This window comes from Mustela lutreola, chromosome 7 (genome assembly GCF_030435805.1).
Source record: "Mustela lutreola isolate mMusLut2 chromosome 7, mMusLut2.pri, whole genome shotgun sequence".
Lineage (NCBI taxonomy): Eukaryota > Metazoa > Chordata > Mammalia > Carnivora > Mustelidae > Mustela > Mustela lutreola.
Genome location: NC_081296.1, coordinates 112,016,303 through 112,034,947, shown reverse-complemented (window position 1 = coordinate 112,034,947; position 18,645 = coordinate 112,016,303). Strand labels below are relative to the sequence as shown.

General features: G+C 36.2%; 2 protein-coding genes and 1 pseudogene across 12 annotated transcripts in view; 1 reads left to right on the top strand and 2 right to left on the bottom strand.

Annotated features, from left to right (window-relative positions):
• The window catches only part of TIMM9 (translocase of inner mitochondrial membrane 9), a 52,204-nt gene that overhangs the window by 30,538 nt on the left and 3,021 nt on the right, over positions 1-18,645 (top strand). The window contains exons 3-6 of one of the 9 annotated variants that reach the window (XR_009355692.1): positions 9,433-9,486; positions 10,466-10,560; positions 16,987-17,098; positions 17,358-17,498. The gene's annotated coding sequence lies outside the window, so the exon portion shown is untranslated. Of the gene's footprint in view, positions 1-9,432; positions 9,487-10,465; positions 10,561-16,902; positions 17,099-17,357; positions 18,544-18,645 lie in introns of those variants that run through there. The other 8 variants (XR_009355691.1, XR_009355693.1, XR_009355696.1 and 5 more) reach the window with 8 other exon arrangements.
• ARID4A (AT-rich interaction domain 4A) overlaps positions 6,129-18,645 on the bottom strand; it is a 63,622-nt gene continuing 51,105 nt past the window's right edge. For all 3 annotated transcript variants that reach the window (XM_059182194.1, XM_059182196.1, XM_059182195.1), the window contains exons 20-24: positions 17,317-18,450; positions 16,494-16,598; positions 12,544-12,750; positions 11,781-11,927; positions 6,129-7,983 (exon numbers count right to left, since the gene is read on the bottom strand). In XM_059182194.1, the coding sequence (XP_059038177.1) occupies positions 7,880-7,983; positions 11,781-11,927; positions 12,544-12,750; positions 16,494-16,598; positions 17,317-18,450 (1,697 nt within the window). In that variant the 3' untranslated portion in view covers positions 6,129-7,879. The remainder of the gene's footprint in view (positions 7,984-11,780; positions 11,928-12,543; positions 12,751-16,493; positions 16,599-17,316; positions 18,451-18,645) is intronic.
• Positions 16,634-17,310, bottom strand: LOC131836622 (10 kDa heat shock protein, mitochondrial-like; annotated as a pseudogene).

Below are 18,645 nucleotides of genomic sequence, written 5' to 3'. Positions count from 1 at the left end.
AATGAAGGTCAGATAAAATGTAATCCAAGAGTGATTACCTAAAGTCATTACAGTAAAAATTCAACTTAATAGCATCAGTGTTTCAAAAGGGTATTTGAAAAATACTCAGATGTTAGAGGAAAAAGGGTACATAGATCGACTTAGGTAAATTATGAAAAAGTGTTTCTGTTTATATTCCCCACTTAAAAAATAATACATTGGGCTTATTATATCTACATTAGCAGGGAGATCTTAAGATTTCTGGTTAAAAGAACCACAAAAAGGTCATGACATACCTCAGTGGGAAAAAGCAGAAATCTCTCACTGCTTTCACCAGGCTTAAAAAAAACACTGACCACACTAAACTTGAGTTCTAGTCTCTGTACTAGCTGACCACAGTGACCTCAGGTTTGCACATTCCCTATGCTTTTTTTGTTTTAGATATCTTGTTTTTTTTTTTTAATGTTCAAACTACACACATTTAAAATGCACACTTTTATTAATTTATATTTAGGACAAACATACACACAAAGACATACAAAACCATCACCACAGCCAAATTAACACAACCAGGGGTGCTTGGGCGGCTCGGTTGAGCGACTGCCTTCGGCTCTGGTTATGATCCTGGAGTCCTGGGATCGAGTCCGGCATCAGGCTCCCTGCTTGGCTGGAAGTCTGCTTCTCCAGCTGACCTCTCTCCTCTCGTGCTCTCTCTTTCTCATTCTCTCTCAAATAAATAAAATCTCAAAAAAAAAAAAAATTAACACATCCCAAACTGCCAGAAGTTTAGTTGGGTTCCTTTGAAATCTCTCACTCCTACCCCATCCCCTCATAGTTCTCACCAAATTTCCAGGAAACTACTCATTTGCTTTCTGTCACTATACATTGTGACATATTTCCTAGAACTTTATATAAATGGAATCATAAAGCGTGTGTACTTTTTCTTGCTTCTTTCTCTCATTCTAATTATTTTGAAATTCATCTGTTTTGTTGCCTGTATGATCAGTTTGTTCTTCTCATTGCTGGGCTGTATTCTATTCAATGGCTATGAAACAGCTTATCCATTTACCAGTTGATGGACATTCGGTTGTTTGAAGTTCTTGCTGCTGCTGTGTGTGGAACATGCTTTCATTTCTCTTGCCTAAGAATCAATGGGTGGAATGAGTGGGTCAAGTAAGTTTAACTTTTAAGAAATTGCCAAATTTTTCCCAAAGTAGTTATACCATTTTGTATTCTCACCAGTACAGTGTGAGAGTTTTAGTTCCTCCACATTCTCTCCAACACTTTCCTCGAGGACAATTTGACAATATCTATTGAGATTAAAAATACACATGTACTTTGATCCAGTAATTCCACTTCTAGGAACTTAATCCTACAGGTATTCTCACACATGTGTGAAAGGACATATGCATAAGGCTATTACTTGCAGCATTATTTGCGATAAAAATTATAATTAACCAAAAGCCCATCATTATGGGGCTAGATAAGCTGTAGTACATTCATGTAATAAAATACTATGTAGCTTCAAAAATAATCAGGAAGCATAGATGTTTTTGGAAGGATAACTCTAACCCTAACTTTGGTTTTTTCTGGGAAGGGGAAAGTAAGGCACAGACGTGGGAGATTGTCATGTACTCTTGTGTCCTTGCTCTTTTGAACCATATGGATGTATTAGCCACTCAAAAAACAGAGTTGAAACTTTTTAAATGTCTCTGAAATTAAAACAGTCATTAAAAAAAAAAAAAAAAAAAAAAAAAAACAGTCATTAAAAGCAGAATTTTAGAATCTAAACCTTTCAACTTATAGGTAAGAAAACTTAGAAAGGACAGGTGCTTTGCCATGTTTAAATAGTTAGCTCTTATAAAATTAGTGCTTGTAAGTCTTATTAAGGAGAATCCCAGACCCGTGAGTTCTCCTTGTAGTCATTTAAAATGATGTCTTTGTTAAAAAAGCAACCGTTATTCTCAGAGAGCAGAAGCTTCTTAAGACAGCACTAATGTAATGAAACAAATACTGGACTTAAAATGGGCTGGCATCCTAATTCTAATTCTGCTACTTATTATTCCCTTGACCATTAGGAACTGGTTTCCTCATGTGTCAAAAGAGCTGGGGTGCCTCGGTGGCTCATTCGGGTAAGCGACTACCTTCAGCTTAGGTCATGATCCCAGGTTCCTAGGATCAAGCCCTGCATCAGGTTCCTTGCTCACCAAGAAGCCTGCTTCTCCTCCTCCCTCTGCCTGCTGTTCCCTTGCTTGTGTGCATGCACCCTCTCTGTCAAATAAATAAACGGAATCTTAAACAAACAAAACAAAAATAGCAATGCTTTTCTCATAGAGTGAGATAATATGCATGGACCGTGACTCACTGATAACAGTACTCCGTTCTATCAGTTATCTTCACCTTACTGTGCAATAGTTCATTAGCCATTTTTCCTTAATTGTAAAATATGTCAAATATAGTAAAAGACTAATATGATAAATACTCGGGTTATCAAATCTTAGTATTTTGTCGTATTTACTTCACTTTTGCAGGAGGGAATAAATGCCCCTGTATACCCTCCCCTATTCCTTTCCCTGTTCTCCAGAGAAAGCCATTCCTGAATCTGGGTATTCATCATTCACACTCAGGTTTTTTATTTATGCCTACATAAACAAAACCAATGTATTGTTTTGCATCCTTCAATTTTGTGGAGATGTATATATTGTTTAGCAACTTGCTTTTCTCATTTGTTTTTGAGATTTATTCGTGTTGATTTAGCTCTAGTCTATCTATTTTAACCTCTCTCTAGTACTGCAGTTAATTAGTTAGCCTTAATTTATTCATCCATTGTTCATGGGCATCTAAGATTTCTGGCCAATGCAAACCATGCTGTAAAGAACAGTCTAGGGCAGAACTCCCTGAGCATATATAGATTTTCTCTAGGATTTATGGAGCTATTGGGTCAAAGGGGGTATTCCCCTTCATCTTTACTAGGTGATGTCAAATCCAAATAGACTTATTAATTTATGTGCATGCAGTACAAGGGAGTTCCCATTTCTTTGCATACTTTCTAATGCATTAAGGAAATGCAAATTAAAAGCACAATGAAATACCACCATACACCTATTAGAATGGTTTAAAAAAAAGCCCAACTTAACATACCTAGTGCTGACAAGGACGTAGTGCAGCTTCATTCTTGTGTATCACTGCTAGGAACGCAAAATCGTATGGTATACAATCCAGCAACCTTCCTCCTAGGTGTTAACCTAGGTGTATGGTTACAGTGGCTTTACCCATAATTATTAAATGCCTTAGGACGTTTTTGATTTCAAGGGAGTTAGATTTAGTTTAGATTTTTGAGAGCAGGTTTGGATAGGGATCCAAGAGAATTTAAGAGAGCAGTTACCACTTGGTGGGGAAAGTGCCCCATCAAAGGAAAACCACCAGTGAAGTCTGAGTGCATTCACAACTGTTTTGTCAAAGCTGAGTTATTATAGGGCCAGTCCTGGACTGCATCAAGGAAATGGTTAATTCTAAAAATCACTATGGACTGCCCAGGCACATTCATCCTTAGAAACCAGGAGAAACTTCAGCAGTTTCTTATCCTCCATAAAAGGTTTGGGGACCGGGAAAAGCTTGTCTAGAGGATAATAAATATGTCTTGGAATATAGTGGGAAAGAAACAAGTTGTAGGATTTGCAGGTAAAGTACAGGATGCCTAGTTAAATTTCAACTTCATAATTGGTGATTAATAATTCATAAAGCATAATTTTTATGCAGGACATACTTATAATAGAAAGTTATCTGTCTGAAATTCAAATTTAGCTGCATGTCCTGCATTTTTATTTGCTAAATCTGGCAACTTAAAGTGGCAAGTCTTGAATCAGACTGTCTTGTTTAATATAACAGCCTTGAGAAGAAATCCAGTTACTTGTACAGAATAATCATTTATTATATTTACATGGAAGTTTTAAATTTTTCACAACACAACTTTTCAAAATGAATTTTAGTGATACAGATTACAAAATGGAAGATAGCTTCATAATTAAGTTAACTGTAAACTCTAAAATTATAAATACTAGTTTTTAAAAAGATATGAGTCTAATATGAATATATGAAAAGGTTTTTTGTGCTTAAGAAGAAAAACATTTGGTTTTGTAATAAAACGTAAATAACTAAAAAAAAAATTGCTACTGAGCATATATTAGAAATTCTCCATTAGCTCAGACTCCTTCTTAAGAGCCCCTCAATCTTCACTAATGATGAATGCCATCACATACAGTAGTTTTCCTGCAACAGGATAAAAAAATCTGTGTATAACCACATAGAGTAATGGAAGAGGGAGGAAGAAATGAGGAGGGAAAAAACTCAGTTTACAAATACTCTGGGTTGGGGATTAGACAGTTTAACAGGTCTACTTTGCACTTCTCAAATGGTATTTTACCATTATCACCTTGTGAAAAGAACCACAAAGACAATTTATAAATGTCTGACTTGTACATAAGAATCACTGGTAAAAGCAAGAAACAATAGCAATTCAAAAGTAAATTTTCTCAACTTAAACATAGTTTTTGACCATCTTACTGTGTATTATTAGGTGCTAGATCAGGCACTTTGTGGGATACAAGTATGATTAAGTACATAAGGAACTAACATCTAGTAGGGTGGAAAGACACATGCCTAAGTAAACATAATACAAGGTAAGTTGTCATGTAAGATGATAGATTGAAAATGCTATGAGAGCATAAAGGAAGGAGGTGGTGGTGGTAAGTCAGCAAAAGCTTCATAGAAAGTCACTCCAGAAATGGCTCTGGTCAAGAAGGGATAGAGTGATGAGGGGAACAAGAGGAACAAGAGGCAGAGGTGGGCAGGTGCAGTGTTTGGGTTTAAAGAAGCAAAACTGCTTTGAATGCATGATTTGGAAAGAATTATTTCCAAAATGAATGGCTCTGCATGACCTGGCTCCTGTGTCTCCTACCTCAAGTCAGTTCCTGCCTTGACTCATTCCCTTCCAGCCCCATGCGCCTGGAGTGCTTTCCTCTCCGCATCTCTCCTTCCATTTGCGTCGCCAACTCATTTTCCTCATGGGGCTCAGTTTTACTGTTGCTTTCTCTGCAAAGCCTTCCTTGACCACCCTTGTCTTCCAAGCTGGGCTCCTATATGTATTTCATGGCACCTGTGTATAACCTACCTCATTAGATTATACATTGCTTAAAGACAGGGACCCTTTCCTGTCTTGTTCACTGTTGTAACTTCTGGGCCTTAGCATAGGGCCTGGCACTTAGCAGATAACCAATAAATTGTTGATGAATGACTTCTGGTAATAGTTTTTTAATGTGTGGTTGAATATATAGCTTTCAGTGCTTTCACAGTGTTAACAGTTATGTCAAATTATAGGGTTTAGAAGAAAGGTAGATTTTAGGACTTAATAAGATACATAAATTAATAGTTTAACCCGTATGGATTTCCATAATTTAAAGCAATTTCATGGAAGACATTGTATGTATATGCTAAGTACAAAACAAACATGTTTCTTAGTGAAGGACGGGAAAACTAGAAACACAACAAACAATAAAAGCACACAATGGAATAATGAAACAGTCTCCATAATCTTTAAGAATTTAACCTTATAGATAGCACCTTCTACTTCAGATGTTAAAGAATGTCTTTACACTTTTACTTTTTTAATCACATGCAAGCACTATCCAAAATTTAGCTAAACTCAAAATATGCCTAATATCTGAATTTAATACTTAGTATGCACTTATTTCATAATCCTCTCCAGCTCCAAAATAAAAGGATTCTAACAGTGTCCACATACCCATTGAATGAATATATAATTTTGTTCTCTGGAGCAAGGCCCCAATACTTCATTACCAGATTTATACTGATTAAAAGGGATAGTATTCAAGTTGATAACTAGTTCTCTCATTCACTGAATTGCTTCTGAAGGAAATCATTAAAATCTCTAACGTATGAATCTGAGGTTGCCTCCTAGTTCCAAGTGGATTTGAATGACATGACATTTTTCACTTTTATAATTAAGTGCTAGAAATATTTTATTATAAAGACTGATGAATATATCGAATATGCTCTGTTTTGCAAAGTCTGATTTTCCAACTGTTCAATTACTGGCACTTGGGAAAAAAAACAATCACTTAAATGAAAACTAAAAATATAAAGCCTATGTTTAAAACATGGCCTTTATTAATACTGCCCACTGAGCTCCATTTTTATTTTACATTGAAATACTTCTGCTTTGCAAAGAAAAGACAAAAAAGTGCATTTTACAAGAGTACTTTTTTCTTTTTAATTCTCTGCGAAAATGGAAGGAATCTGAATCACAAGTTCACAATGTGGTAAAATGAAATTAAGAAACAATGATTTCGGTAATGCTATGCCATCACTAGTGTTTGGCTCTGACTTTGTTCTTGTAAATCAGATCCTGATATACAGTCTAGAGCATCTAGGTTATTACTCTACAGCATACTAAACACAGAAAAGGAGGTTTAAAAAAAACCCCTTTCAATGTACAAACATGAATTTAAAAACTGATTTTAAAAAATCACCTTTTTACATAATGTATATGGCAAAAATGCTTTAAATACATGATTTTGGAATTATTTACAAAATGTATCAGTCTGTGGAACAATTCACAGACAAAGCATACATAGTTGCTTTACTTAGTTGTTGCATCTCAACTTTGGGAGATAGAAATTTATTCGGCAGTATAGCAAACATAAAAACTATGACAAAGTATCTTAAGGGCAACCAAAAATTTGATCCTCAAAAAAGTTTAAACACTAGGACTGCCAAAGTTTCTAAACGAGGACATACTTTAATGATCCAGATGCCCATTTATAGTTCTATACTGTTTGAAGGAATGAGACAGACTCCCTTCAATACAGGCAAAGCTACTGGATGCAACCTCCTGTAAAAGGGACAGCTGAGAGCTATTGTCATCCAAAGAGTGAATTAACCTAGAATTTTCTTTTTTTCAATTTTATTAATATTTTAAAAAATACATAAAAATACAACATCCAATGTCTGAATAAATATATTTAACAAGTTGCAAGATAATACCTTATTTTACACAAAATTTTCAGCTTTAGAAATCTTGTTAAATAACTTCATTGTTGTTATATATTTCATTTTTGTCTTTTTGTAACAAAATAAAAACTCTGAAATTACATAGAAAAAAGACAAAATATTTTTGTCAAGGGATAAGATAGTCCACTGAAAACTTATTCACAATTCCACTGTAAACATTAATAAACATTAAAATATTTGCATAATTGTGTGCTCAAAAATCCTATAAAAAGTGGAAGACTTATTACAACTGTAGTTTTCAGTCAACTACACTTCCTTTCACAATTTATTTTGTCCCATTTACACCTTTAAACCTGGGCACACTGCTGAACATATACTTTGGCAGTTCTAAATAGCAAGTGCTTCCACAAAAATAAAAAAACAAGTAAAAAAAAAACAACATAAACCCCCTACTCACCAAGTGTTCAAATACATCTCAGTGAAAGTGCAGCAGTCACTACTCAGCTGGATAATATTTTGATGTTTATCATGTGCACTTGCTCGTCTATGATTTCTATAACATTTGAAAGCTTTATTATACAAATTGAATTTGCTAAGTGCCCTTTTTCTATCTTCACGAAAAATGAAAAAAAGTTAAAGAGGAAAAATTATGACAAATATGGCAGGCTGCCTAACCTTCAATTATTAATCAGCTTATTTTTTGCAACAGAAAAAAAGAAAAAAGAGGGAATAGATACAATCCAGCTTGGAAAGGTATACAGGATATACTTAGCAATGTCAAACCAGTTGAGTGCTTTCTGTGGTTGTATTTCAGGATTTTGGGATTTATGTCCATGGCAGCAAACTGCTGGGAAGGCAGAGAAAACGTTCATCACCTGCATTCTACAGCCAGTACATTTTGTGGGGGAGATGAGGATGAGGGGCTCATTCCAGTGTCTGACGAAGCCGATGACATGGAGGCTCCTGCATGAGACACTGTGGAATCAAAATAACTACATCAGACCTCTTAGACTATCACATAAAGATACCCAGCCACTGCAAGTCAGAAGTAAATTTCTTAGCATTCATTTCAATTACAGTCCTCTTAAATGGTGCCAACATTGGGGAATAACAAACTGTCAGCAAAAACTGTTTGGGACAAGTGAGTGGAATCACTCTCTGGTCAAATAACTCAGTCCAAAAAAGGCATCTTAAAATGTAAAGATAAAAGAGATAATAAACTCTTAAACCCTAACTTGAAAGACAGCTGGAAGGAACTCACCTTGCCTCAAAACCGAAACAAGGTCAACCAGGGTTAAATTCTCACTGTAGCAAGTTCGTCCTTTGTCTCTGGGCTCTCGGACCATAAGAGAATTCACTCATCCCAGAGAATCTCCTCTAAGCAGCTAACCACTGGCTTCCTACCCTCACCCTGCCCCAGCAGACCTAATGCACACAGCATCCCTTAAGCAACAGCACTTATCCAGGTCAGGTTTCAGAATCCTGATGGTGTCAGGATCAGGATGGAAGTGTGAGTGTGTGATTGGAAAAATGTCCTCACAGGGCACTTGCCTGGCTCAGTCAGGAGGAGGGTGTGTGACTCTTGGTATCGGGGTTGTGAGTTCAAGCTCCATAATAAGTGTAGAGATTATGTAAAAAAAAAAATAAAACCTTAAAAAAACCAAGAACTAACAACAGGAAAAAAATCCTCATATGACTTTAACAGAACTCTCCAGGACATAACACAAATTAAGGATCACTACTCTATGCATCTGGTAATTAGCCTTTTTTGGGGTGTTTTTTTTTTCTTTGCAAAGCTCCCATCTCCTGCCAAACTTTGCATACTTGTTCCTATTTAAATTTTTAATTTTTAAGTATGTCTCTCTCAGTGTGTACATGTACTATCAATGTGACATGTAACTCATTACCATGAATTCTAATATTCCAGAAATCACTCAGGATCTCACTTCAATAACTCACTTTGCACTACAAAAAATTAAAAAAAAAAATAAATAAAACAAAACGGGAAGATTGTAATAAAAGAATCTTTCTAGTTGTCTGAAACTCTTATCAACTTTAGGAAACTTAAAGCATTTCAGGGTGCTCTGAAGAAATTTCAACTTGCTCATTTGCTCTTCTTCTTAAAAGTTTTAAAAGTTCTGTAAAGACATATTCTTGCTGGGCGCTTGGGTGGCTCAGTGGGTTAAGCCACTACCTTCGGCTCAGGTCATGATCTCAGGGTCCTTGGATCGAGTTCCGCACCAGGCTCTCTGCTCAGCAGGGAGCCTGCTTCCTCCTCTCCCTCTCTGCCTGCCTCTCTGCCTACTTGTGATCTCTCTCTGTCCAAAAAAAAAAAAAAAAAAAAGACTGCTTCTTGCTATTTACAGTTGTTAAAGAAAAGGACAAACATGGAAAGCCTAATCTTTCATTTGCTCTTATTTCTAGGAATTAACACTCCTGGACTTGGACTAGAGTGATTCAAGATCACATATGATACAGGTAATTTTATTAGAAATTAGCTCCCAAGCTCTCTGCCACAGGCAGACAACTCTTAATTTAAGCAACCCTATCACATAATTTACTTTTTTTTTTTTTTTTAAGAGACAGAACCTGGATCCCTCACCTCCTATCCATCCTCTTCTTGGAATAGTTGGCTCTCTAGGCAGTGGTCACCCTATCGCTTTCATCACCTATCTTTTCATCACTTTTCTTTACTGTTTTCCTAAGTGGGATTCCTTGTTTCCTGGATTCTATGTTGTCTTCTTAGCTTTCTAGTTTCTAGTTTGGCTTCTAAATTCTAGTGCACTGAGAAACCTGATGCTGTTCTAAGACCCATTTTTTAGGTATACCTTTATATGGTAAACCAAGGGGTTCTGAAATTTCACAGTGCTTTGGGTGTGATTTTTCTCCCCCCATTCTTTATAGATGTTACAGTTGAGTCCTTTCATCTTTTAATTCATATCCTTTGTTTCTGGAAGTTCTTCTTATAATACTTCTCTGATGACAGCTTCCTCCTGTGTTTGTTCAGTACTCTTTTTCTGGAAAGCCTGTGATTCAGAAGTTGGATCTCTTGACCAGATCCTATACTTCTCTTAGTTCTTTTCTCCTATTGTCTTTTTGACCATGTATTGCGATTTTTTTAGCTTTGTTATCCATCTCTTCTATTACATTTTTTTAAATGCCTGCTGTCTTATTTTTAGAGATCCTTCTTGGTCTCTGATTTGTATTAATAGTATAATATTTGGGGGGCGCCTGGGAGGCTCAGTCAGTCGTGTGCCTTCGGCTCAGGTCCTACCTTTATGTAGAAGCTTTCTCATCTGGTCTTGGGGCTCCCATATTTAAGAGAGGGGCATTAAAAGCTAACTGGAAGCTGTGTGTGAGTATGCGGAACTTTTCAGTGATGGGCAGTGCATATGTAGTGATTGGCAAGGATCTTGCTTTTTGGTTTAGGAACCTCTAAATTTGGTCTCTTTGTTAGTTCCGCTTGGGTTGACCAGCTTCTCCAGAAGAATCCTTCAGTCTCCTCCGAAGAATGAACATAAACTTAGTTGCCAGATTTCAGGAAGCCAAGAGGTAAGAGTTTCCGTTGGAAAAGGGACAGGGGTTTCATCATTCACTACTGCAGACTTTTGCTCAGGCTTATTATTTCTGCTTTTGCACTCTCACCTTCAGCTATGGCTGGTGTCCCTGAGTCTACAGTTACAGTTACTGATTGTCTACACAATCAGTTAATTTTTCTGTTTTCTGCTAGAGCTGCAGAAGGTAGTTTGGATAACAGGATGGGACAAAAGGATGCAATTTCTCCTTCCATTTTCAACCAACCTCCATTTTTAGCCTCACCTATATCCCTGCTTACAGAGCTGGAGTGATGTGGTATGGACTGGATTGCTCTTTGTTTTGCCCCACTGCAAGGATAAACAAGCTTAGGTTTTAGCAGTCCATCTGCTTTTTATCTTCCAAGAGAGAAACTGTTGACATTTCTAGGTCTGCTGTGGTCCGCTATTCCCATTATCCTGTTTTTGTGGGTACAGGGCTTTTCATTTTTTTTTACTGCTCTTTTAGTGGGGCTTGCAGACGGGGTAGATGTGTGTAAATCTATCTATGTGTAATGAGTCAGTCCTACAGAGTTTTAAGGTCTAATTCAGACACTACTCTCTCTCCATGATCAATCCAAAGGGATCGCTCCTTTCACCAACTCCCGTATTTGGTGATTTCACTCTTGATGCCCTCATCACACACCCTTTCTGCTAGAAGTTAAGATCTTTGAAATCAAAGTCTGTATCTCATTCATCTCTGTGCTTTCACCACCTCGAAGAGAAACTGGCACATAGTGTGAACACATTAATGTTGAGCTGAACAATTTCAACTTCTGTTGACTTCCTTCCTTAGGAAATAATTTATGATCGTAAAAAGATCATCTCTTTGAGGATAACCCACATGCCCACTAATTTTGGTGAACCTTATAATAACAAATATAGTAACTAGTAAGAGGTAGCCATAAGTATTTGTTGAGCAAAGAGTGAATTTCAGAGGGAGTAACTAACTCTTCTTGGGAACCCACCACATTTAATAAAATCACACATTTTGTAAAATAGTTCACAGTCCTTTTCAATAGTCTCATCCTGATTAATTCAGCTGTTGATGCACTCATTTCAATAATATCACAAAGAAGATAGAACTAGGATCTAAAAACAACAATTAATGTGTACTATATCCAAAGAGTAACTAAGGTAAATCTTCTAAAATGACAGCATATATATGAAAAACAAGGGAAGAAAAACTAATCAAATTACCTTCTCTGTCTTTCTTTTTTAATCTTTTCCTCCTCCTGTCTATGGTTGCAACTTCAGATTTCAAAGACATGTAATATTTTCTGATTTCTTGTAATTTTTCTTGGAGAAAAGAGATTCGCTCTGTACTGTTCATATTATCTAATTCATCTAAAAGGAGAAAAAAGGTTAATTTGGATTTTAAAATAATTATCTGAAGAAAGAAGATGGCAGTTCTATCAAAACTCAACCTCTAAATCATCAAAAGCTTGAGTTTATTAAAACTTTCCATATTAACTAAATAAGGCTCTGTAAGCAGGGATGAAAGTAATTAAATCCATGAATAAGGTTTCTGTATAAATCCCAAATTTTCTATACCAAATATGTATTACTTAATGATGTATTACTTAAATAATCAGATAAACACAAGAAAACATCAATACACAGCAACCCTGATCTGTAATTGTAGTTATTCATCCAAGTAGTTTCTTGGTATCAATGATTTTTTCATTCATTGGTTATTTTCAGTTGTCAATAATAGGGTATTTCAGTTTCATTGATTATACAAACACACATCTTATTTCGTTACTGAAGATCTTTCTCTAATATTTATCAGATTATTATGAAAAGGCATTGATTTATGTTTAAGATGATAAGTGGTGATTACTGATAAAACAATATTTGGAAACCTACATAAATGGATCTGGTAGCCACTGTTTGTTATTTTGCCATTTTAAGGTAAATATCACTTTTACAAAATACATTCAGGTTTTCTAAAGCTTCTTACTGAGTTGAAAGCTCCATTTATATGTTCTAGGGGATGAATTCGGGTGTTTTTCCCTGTGTTTATCCTTTTCTCCATCTTTGATGTGAGGGGAAATTCTTGCAGGAGATCGTGCAAGCTTCTGTGGCTTAGACACACTAAGATGCTTTACTGGTGTACATTTACTTGAATTGTCCAGGACAGGAAGATCTTCACTATCACTACTTTGTCCTAGAATAAGAAAAAATGGATTCAGAGATTATAAATGAAAAAAATATCAAATATCAAAATGCAGCAGACCCAGCAATTATACTGGGTCTGTATCCTACAGAAATAAGTGTACAAATGTACAAATTTCTTAAAGTAAAGAAATGGAAATCTAAATGCCAACCAATGGGAAAAAGGTTAAAAATTATATACACTTGATTTTTGAACAACGTTGGGGTTAGGGGCACTGACCCCTCATGCACTCAAAAATCTGCATTTACTTCTGACTCCCCAAAAATAATTGCTAATAAGCCTACTGCTGATCGCAAGCCTGATACCATAAATTGATTAGCACTGAGTGTATAAGTTATATACAACATTATACAGTATATTCTAACAATAAAGTAAGCTACAGAAAGAAAATGTTAGAAAACCATAAGGAACAGGAAATACATTAACAGAACTCTAAAAAATCTGTGTAAGTGTATCTGCACAATTTAAACCCCTGTTGTTCAAAGGCCAAGTATACTATTGAGTACTTCAAAGTTAAAAAGAATGAGCTAAAGTTTATAAGAACAAAAATGGCAAAATATCCAATATATAGTTAAATAAAAAAGCAAAGTTATAATATTTACAGTATTGTCCCATTTATGTTTAAAACAAGACATAAAGCTACCCAAACTGCATAAATGAAAAAGCACAAAAAATACTTGATGTATACACTTCCTTTAACATACATATAATAAAATGTGATCAGATAACCATTTGCAACTCTGTCCCTCTTCACCAGATTTGTACTTAGATATGCTTTTGCTTTTCACTTCTTAACAAATTAGAATTCTCTCAGCTTTACTTTTTCTTTTTCCCCCAATCTCTCATACCCAACTTCCTCCCTACTCTCAAACGCCAACCTTGCCTTCTATTGAAAAAGCAAAGTAGAATGTTACGTACTCAATTTCCCAGCCTCTCCTCTACCTGCATCTGTCTTTATTAACTTTTGGGGAGGCTCAGAAAGAGGAGAATGCTTTTGAAGACTAATCTCTTCAGCTGTACTCTTAAAACCATCCACTCACAGCTCCTCTAAAATAGCCCAACATCAACTATCCCTCTTCTTTTATCTTCAGCTTCTTTTCCCAGTCTACCAACATGCGTACATCCTTCTGGCCCTGAGAGAGGGAGGGAACAGAAGGAGACCTTCCCCTTTTAGCTGGCACCTCTTTCCTTCTCTTTAAAGTTGAATTTCTTGAAAGAAATTCTTTGTTATCCCGATTTCCACATCTTCTAATCATATTCCCATGCTCTTGTTAGGGTTCCAACATTTATAATTCACCAAATTCATTGAATGTATTTTAATCATATTGCATATCCTATAGAATTCAAAACTTCTTTCTCATTCAAACCCACTAGCGTTTAGTGACCTGCATTTGTCTCTGATCAATGCCCATATAAAGACAGCCCAGACTGAATTATATTTTTGCTTCTTTTTCTTTTCATTTTACAACTCTCCCATGGCAATTTCATCATCTTGCAATCCTTCACATAATCATCTTCTAAAAACAGACTCTTCTAAGCTCTAGACCCCTACTTTCCTAATACTGGGTACCCCTAATTCAACATTCTCTCAATTACTTTTCCAACAACCTGCTGCTTCTCCTGTATTCCATACGGTCATCAGCAGGTCCCTCATATGTAACTAATAATAACTGAGTCCCAGTGATTCCATCTCTTAAATTCATTTCTTCTTGACAAATAAGAAGTCCTAAAAGTAAAACTGATTATCTCCTTTCTTTTTAATCTTTTAAACATTTTAGACAATCCTTAAACTTACAAAAAACTTGTAAGATCAGTTACCAAAAAATGTTTTTCTGACCCTTTAGAAGGTTAAGTTACTCAGCCATACTTGAGTAACTTCAGTGCTTCTTTCTTACAAATTTCAACATTCTTCTCGTATTAGTTATCTGCAAACTGGCCCCAAACTTAACAGTTTAAAACTACAAACGGTTATCTCTGGGATATCTGGATATCCCAGATATCTCACAATATCTGGGATCTGGAAGAAGCCTGGCTGTATAGTCTGGCTCAGAGAATCCTGCAATGTTGCAGTCAAGCCTTTAGCTGAAAGCTGTGGTCTCTGAAGACTTCACTGCAGCTGAAGACTATGTTTCCAAGATGTTTCACTCATGTGGCTTTTGGCAGGAGGCCTCAGCTCCTTGCTTGCTGTTGGCAGGATGTGCTCAGTTCACCATGTGGACCTCCCCATAGACTACTGTGTTCTCAGGACTTGGCAACTAACTTCCCTCAGACCAAGTGATCCAAGGGAGAGCAAGGAGGAATCTGCGGTGCCTTTTATGACCTAGTCTCTGAAGTCATATTCTACCACTTCATTTAGCCCACACTCAAGGGAATTAAGCTTTGTCTCTTGAAGGGGAGAATATCAACAGATTTGTAGGTACATTTTTAGAACCACCACACACTTAGAGAACCATAATACAACAATCAAAATCAGGAAATGAACACAAACGTATTATCACCTAATTCTCAGATCCTATACAAGCTTCTCTACTTGACCCAATCATGTCTTTTGTAGCAATGGGGTCCGGGCGAGAATCATATGCTGCTTTTAATTGTCATGTCTCATAAGCCTCCTTTAACTCTGCAACAGTTCCTCTTTCCTTGACTTTCATGACCTTTGCAACTTCTTAAATTACAGATCAGTTATTTTATAGAAGACCCTTCAGTTGGAATTAATTGGTGGTTCCTGATGAGTATATTCAGGTTATGCCCCTTTGACAAGAGTGTCACAATGTGCTCCTGTGTTTCTGTTGCATCCTGTCAGGTAGTACGTGATTCCCATTAGTCCCATTACTGGTGGTGTTCACTTTGATCGTCTAACAAACCTATCTGCCAGGCACTATGACGTTATTAAGTTGCCCTGTCTAATTCCTGCTGACTCTCCATTCTCATTTCCCATCACTCCTCCTCTGAACTCTGTATCTGTATTGTCCAGCCACTAGCCACATGTGGCTCTAAGAACTTCAAATACGGTTCAAAAGTTTTCCTTTGAAATAATCTTTTATCTTATATAAACTATATGCTCCCTCCATAGGAAATGCATCTACTGTAACCTAGAATTTTCTTTTCAGCCTTGTATGAAGGCATGTTTTGGAGATAAGACTTTGTCAAAATCAACCATGTTTATTTCTGCTATATTCCACAACTTAGTTTTATTCCACACAGAAGTCTTTCTCATGTATGCTATTCATACTGATTTACTTTCTTGTTTGTTTCTGTAAGAATCTTACTATCTTCTTGTTTTTCATGATACTATTTAGAAATCAGCTTTTCTAGATTCAAGTAAACCATTCCATTCAAAAGACCTTTCCTATTATTCAAGATTCTCAAATACGTTCATCAATATTAAACCACTTTACATAAGAAATACAAATGAAATGAACATAAAAAAAGAATCAGCTATCCCAGCTCCAAATAAAACTGGCAAGCCCCTTCAGATTAAAAACCAGTGGAAAAACTGCTATTTCCAGAACATAATAAACCAAACATTTAAAAAAAATTTTTTTTTTTAATTAAGTAAATTCCACCATGGGGCTTGAACTCACAACTCTGAGATTAAGAGTCACATACTCTACCAAGTAAGCCAGCCAGATGCCCTGAAACCAAATTTATTTTTAAATTGACACAAATGATCGAACCAACAAAATGCTGAAAATATTAACACTGTGCTAAAGCCAGCATTGGAAAGCACCAACCTGTTCCATTCTTTTCACTTTTGGCTACAGCACTTGTTCGCTTTGGGGTACGCTTTTGCTTTTTTGCCAATAATCCGCTATTTCCATCACTTGGCCTTTTCTGACCTGAAATTAGGGGGAAGAGACAATTGAAAATATATATATTTTGGATACCATTAGTTTATTATAAAAGAGACATGGAAATTATTTACATGATTAAAGATTCCACAACTCAGTGGAATGAGCAGCTTCCTATGATGCCATTTCAATAATGATTTATTAAGTCTACGTGCTTTCTGAGAATGTCACCATCTCCAAATAAAAAATAATCCTTGTCACCTAGAACGACTTTGTGCCTCCATATTCTGGGAGAAGAATTTATCTCCAACTTTCACACTAACTGGATGAATCTCTCTACCCTTTCCTTTAGAGCCCGATCCAACAACTATTACTATTGCTTGCAATACTTCTCCATCAGAGTTTTCTCGAAGCATAATGCCTCCTTTGGTTACAGTTTCAGCTACAACTCAGAGAGGGGAAGAAACTTTCTAAACACCTGTTCTGCCATGATTCCCACTACCCCAGTTCGTACTCCACTCTGGAGCCACGGCCAGGCAAGAGCAGCTGTAATTATTCATTTGTCTACTCCAAATAAATTTCTATATATACTTTTCTTTTTTTTTTTTTTTTAAGGCAGGGTAAAGGAGAGGGGGAGGTAGAAAGGAAAGCATGAATAAGAGGGAGGGAGGGAGGGAACTTTACTGCTCAAGAGCTCCTAAAACTCTTAACTTACTAATTTGGGGGCTGATCATACAGGCTGATATTCTCCCTAGAAAGTCCTTACCCTTCTCTCTGTTTTCTCTTTCTTGAACAATTATACTACAGGTACCAGAGGCAACACTGGCTTCAAACCCATTCGCTGATTCCCTCTCGCAGAGACCTTCTTGGGATTCTTCAGCAATGCTATCAACTTCAATGGTTATGTCACTCTCACTTTTTATACTGCGAGACTCATCTTGACTGAGAGTAAGTGGTGAAGCTACTGAAAAGTTATGCTGTACTACAGGAGGAAGGGCAGGTGGGATAGAAACAAGAGAGTTAGACTCAGAGCTTTCAACTACTGCATCTTCAATACTGGTCTTATCCTTCTCATCCAAATCATCCAGATCGACTTCATGGCAAACCAAAGTCTCAGGTCCAATCAGAGGCATTGCATCCTCTTCTTCTTTCCGTGGAGTATTTACAGTTTCTTCAGCGGGACTGTCAAATTTTTCACTAGTCAATTCTTGAATGCGTTGGTTTGACTCTGCAATTAATGATGGCATTCCTTCATTTTCTGTTTCAAAATGTTGCTCAAAATTTAAGTTTTTCATTCCCTCAGATGCAACACAGTCACTGGTCTTTTCTTGACATAAGCTGTTGGTCATTTCCATTCCATTCTCAATTCGTATTTTTTTCTCTGGTGATGATTGTCCCAGTATTTTCCGTTTCAACTTTTTTTCTTTTGCACATTGGTCAGTTTCATCTTCAGTAGTAGAAGAGAAGTTTTTACTGTCTAACGAAGAAAATTCTAGACTCTGAGTTTCTATATGAGGTTCACTTCCCGCTTCATCCTGGCTAAATGATGAAATCTTTATAATTTCTAAAGAAAGGTCTTTTGTCTTGCTTCGTCTTCCCTTTCCCTTAGGAGATTTTTCAGCCTCTTTCTTAACTTCTTCTATGTGTTCCACTTTACTTCCAAAAATCTGTACTATTTGTTCATTCTCTCCAACTTCTAACTTCAGTGTTTCTAACGGCTGCATTTGTATCCTTTCATTGTCTTTTAATATATGTGCAGCAATCTTTGGATTTTCTTCATCTACTTTATCATCATTTAAATTTTCATTTTTTTCTAGTTCTTTACCATCAGGAGAAAGATCTTCATTCATCAAATTCTTTTCTAAAAGGTCTTCTGTTTCACTATCCGATGAGCAAGAGTCTGCAAAAGGAAATTTTATATTACAAGGGTTTCTATCTTAATTACCAATGTAACTTTAGAATAAAAATTCTACTACCCAAACAAAACTCTTAATCATGTATCTCTGAGTACATCCCTGTAAAAATTTCTGGTCATACATTTATTTGTGCCTTAAATGCGGGTACTTCAAATTAAACTCCATGTAAAATATACAAC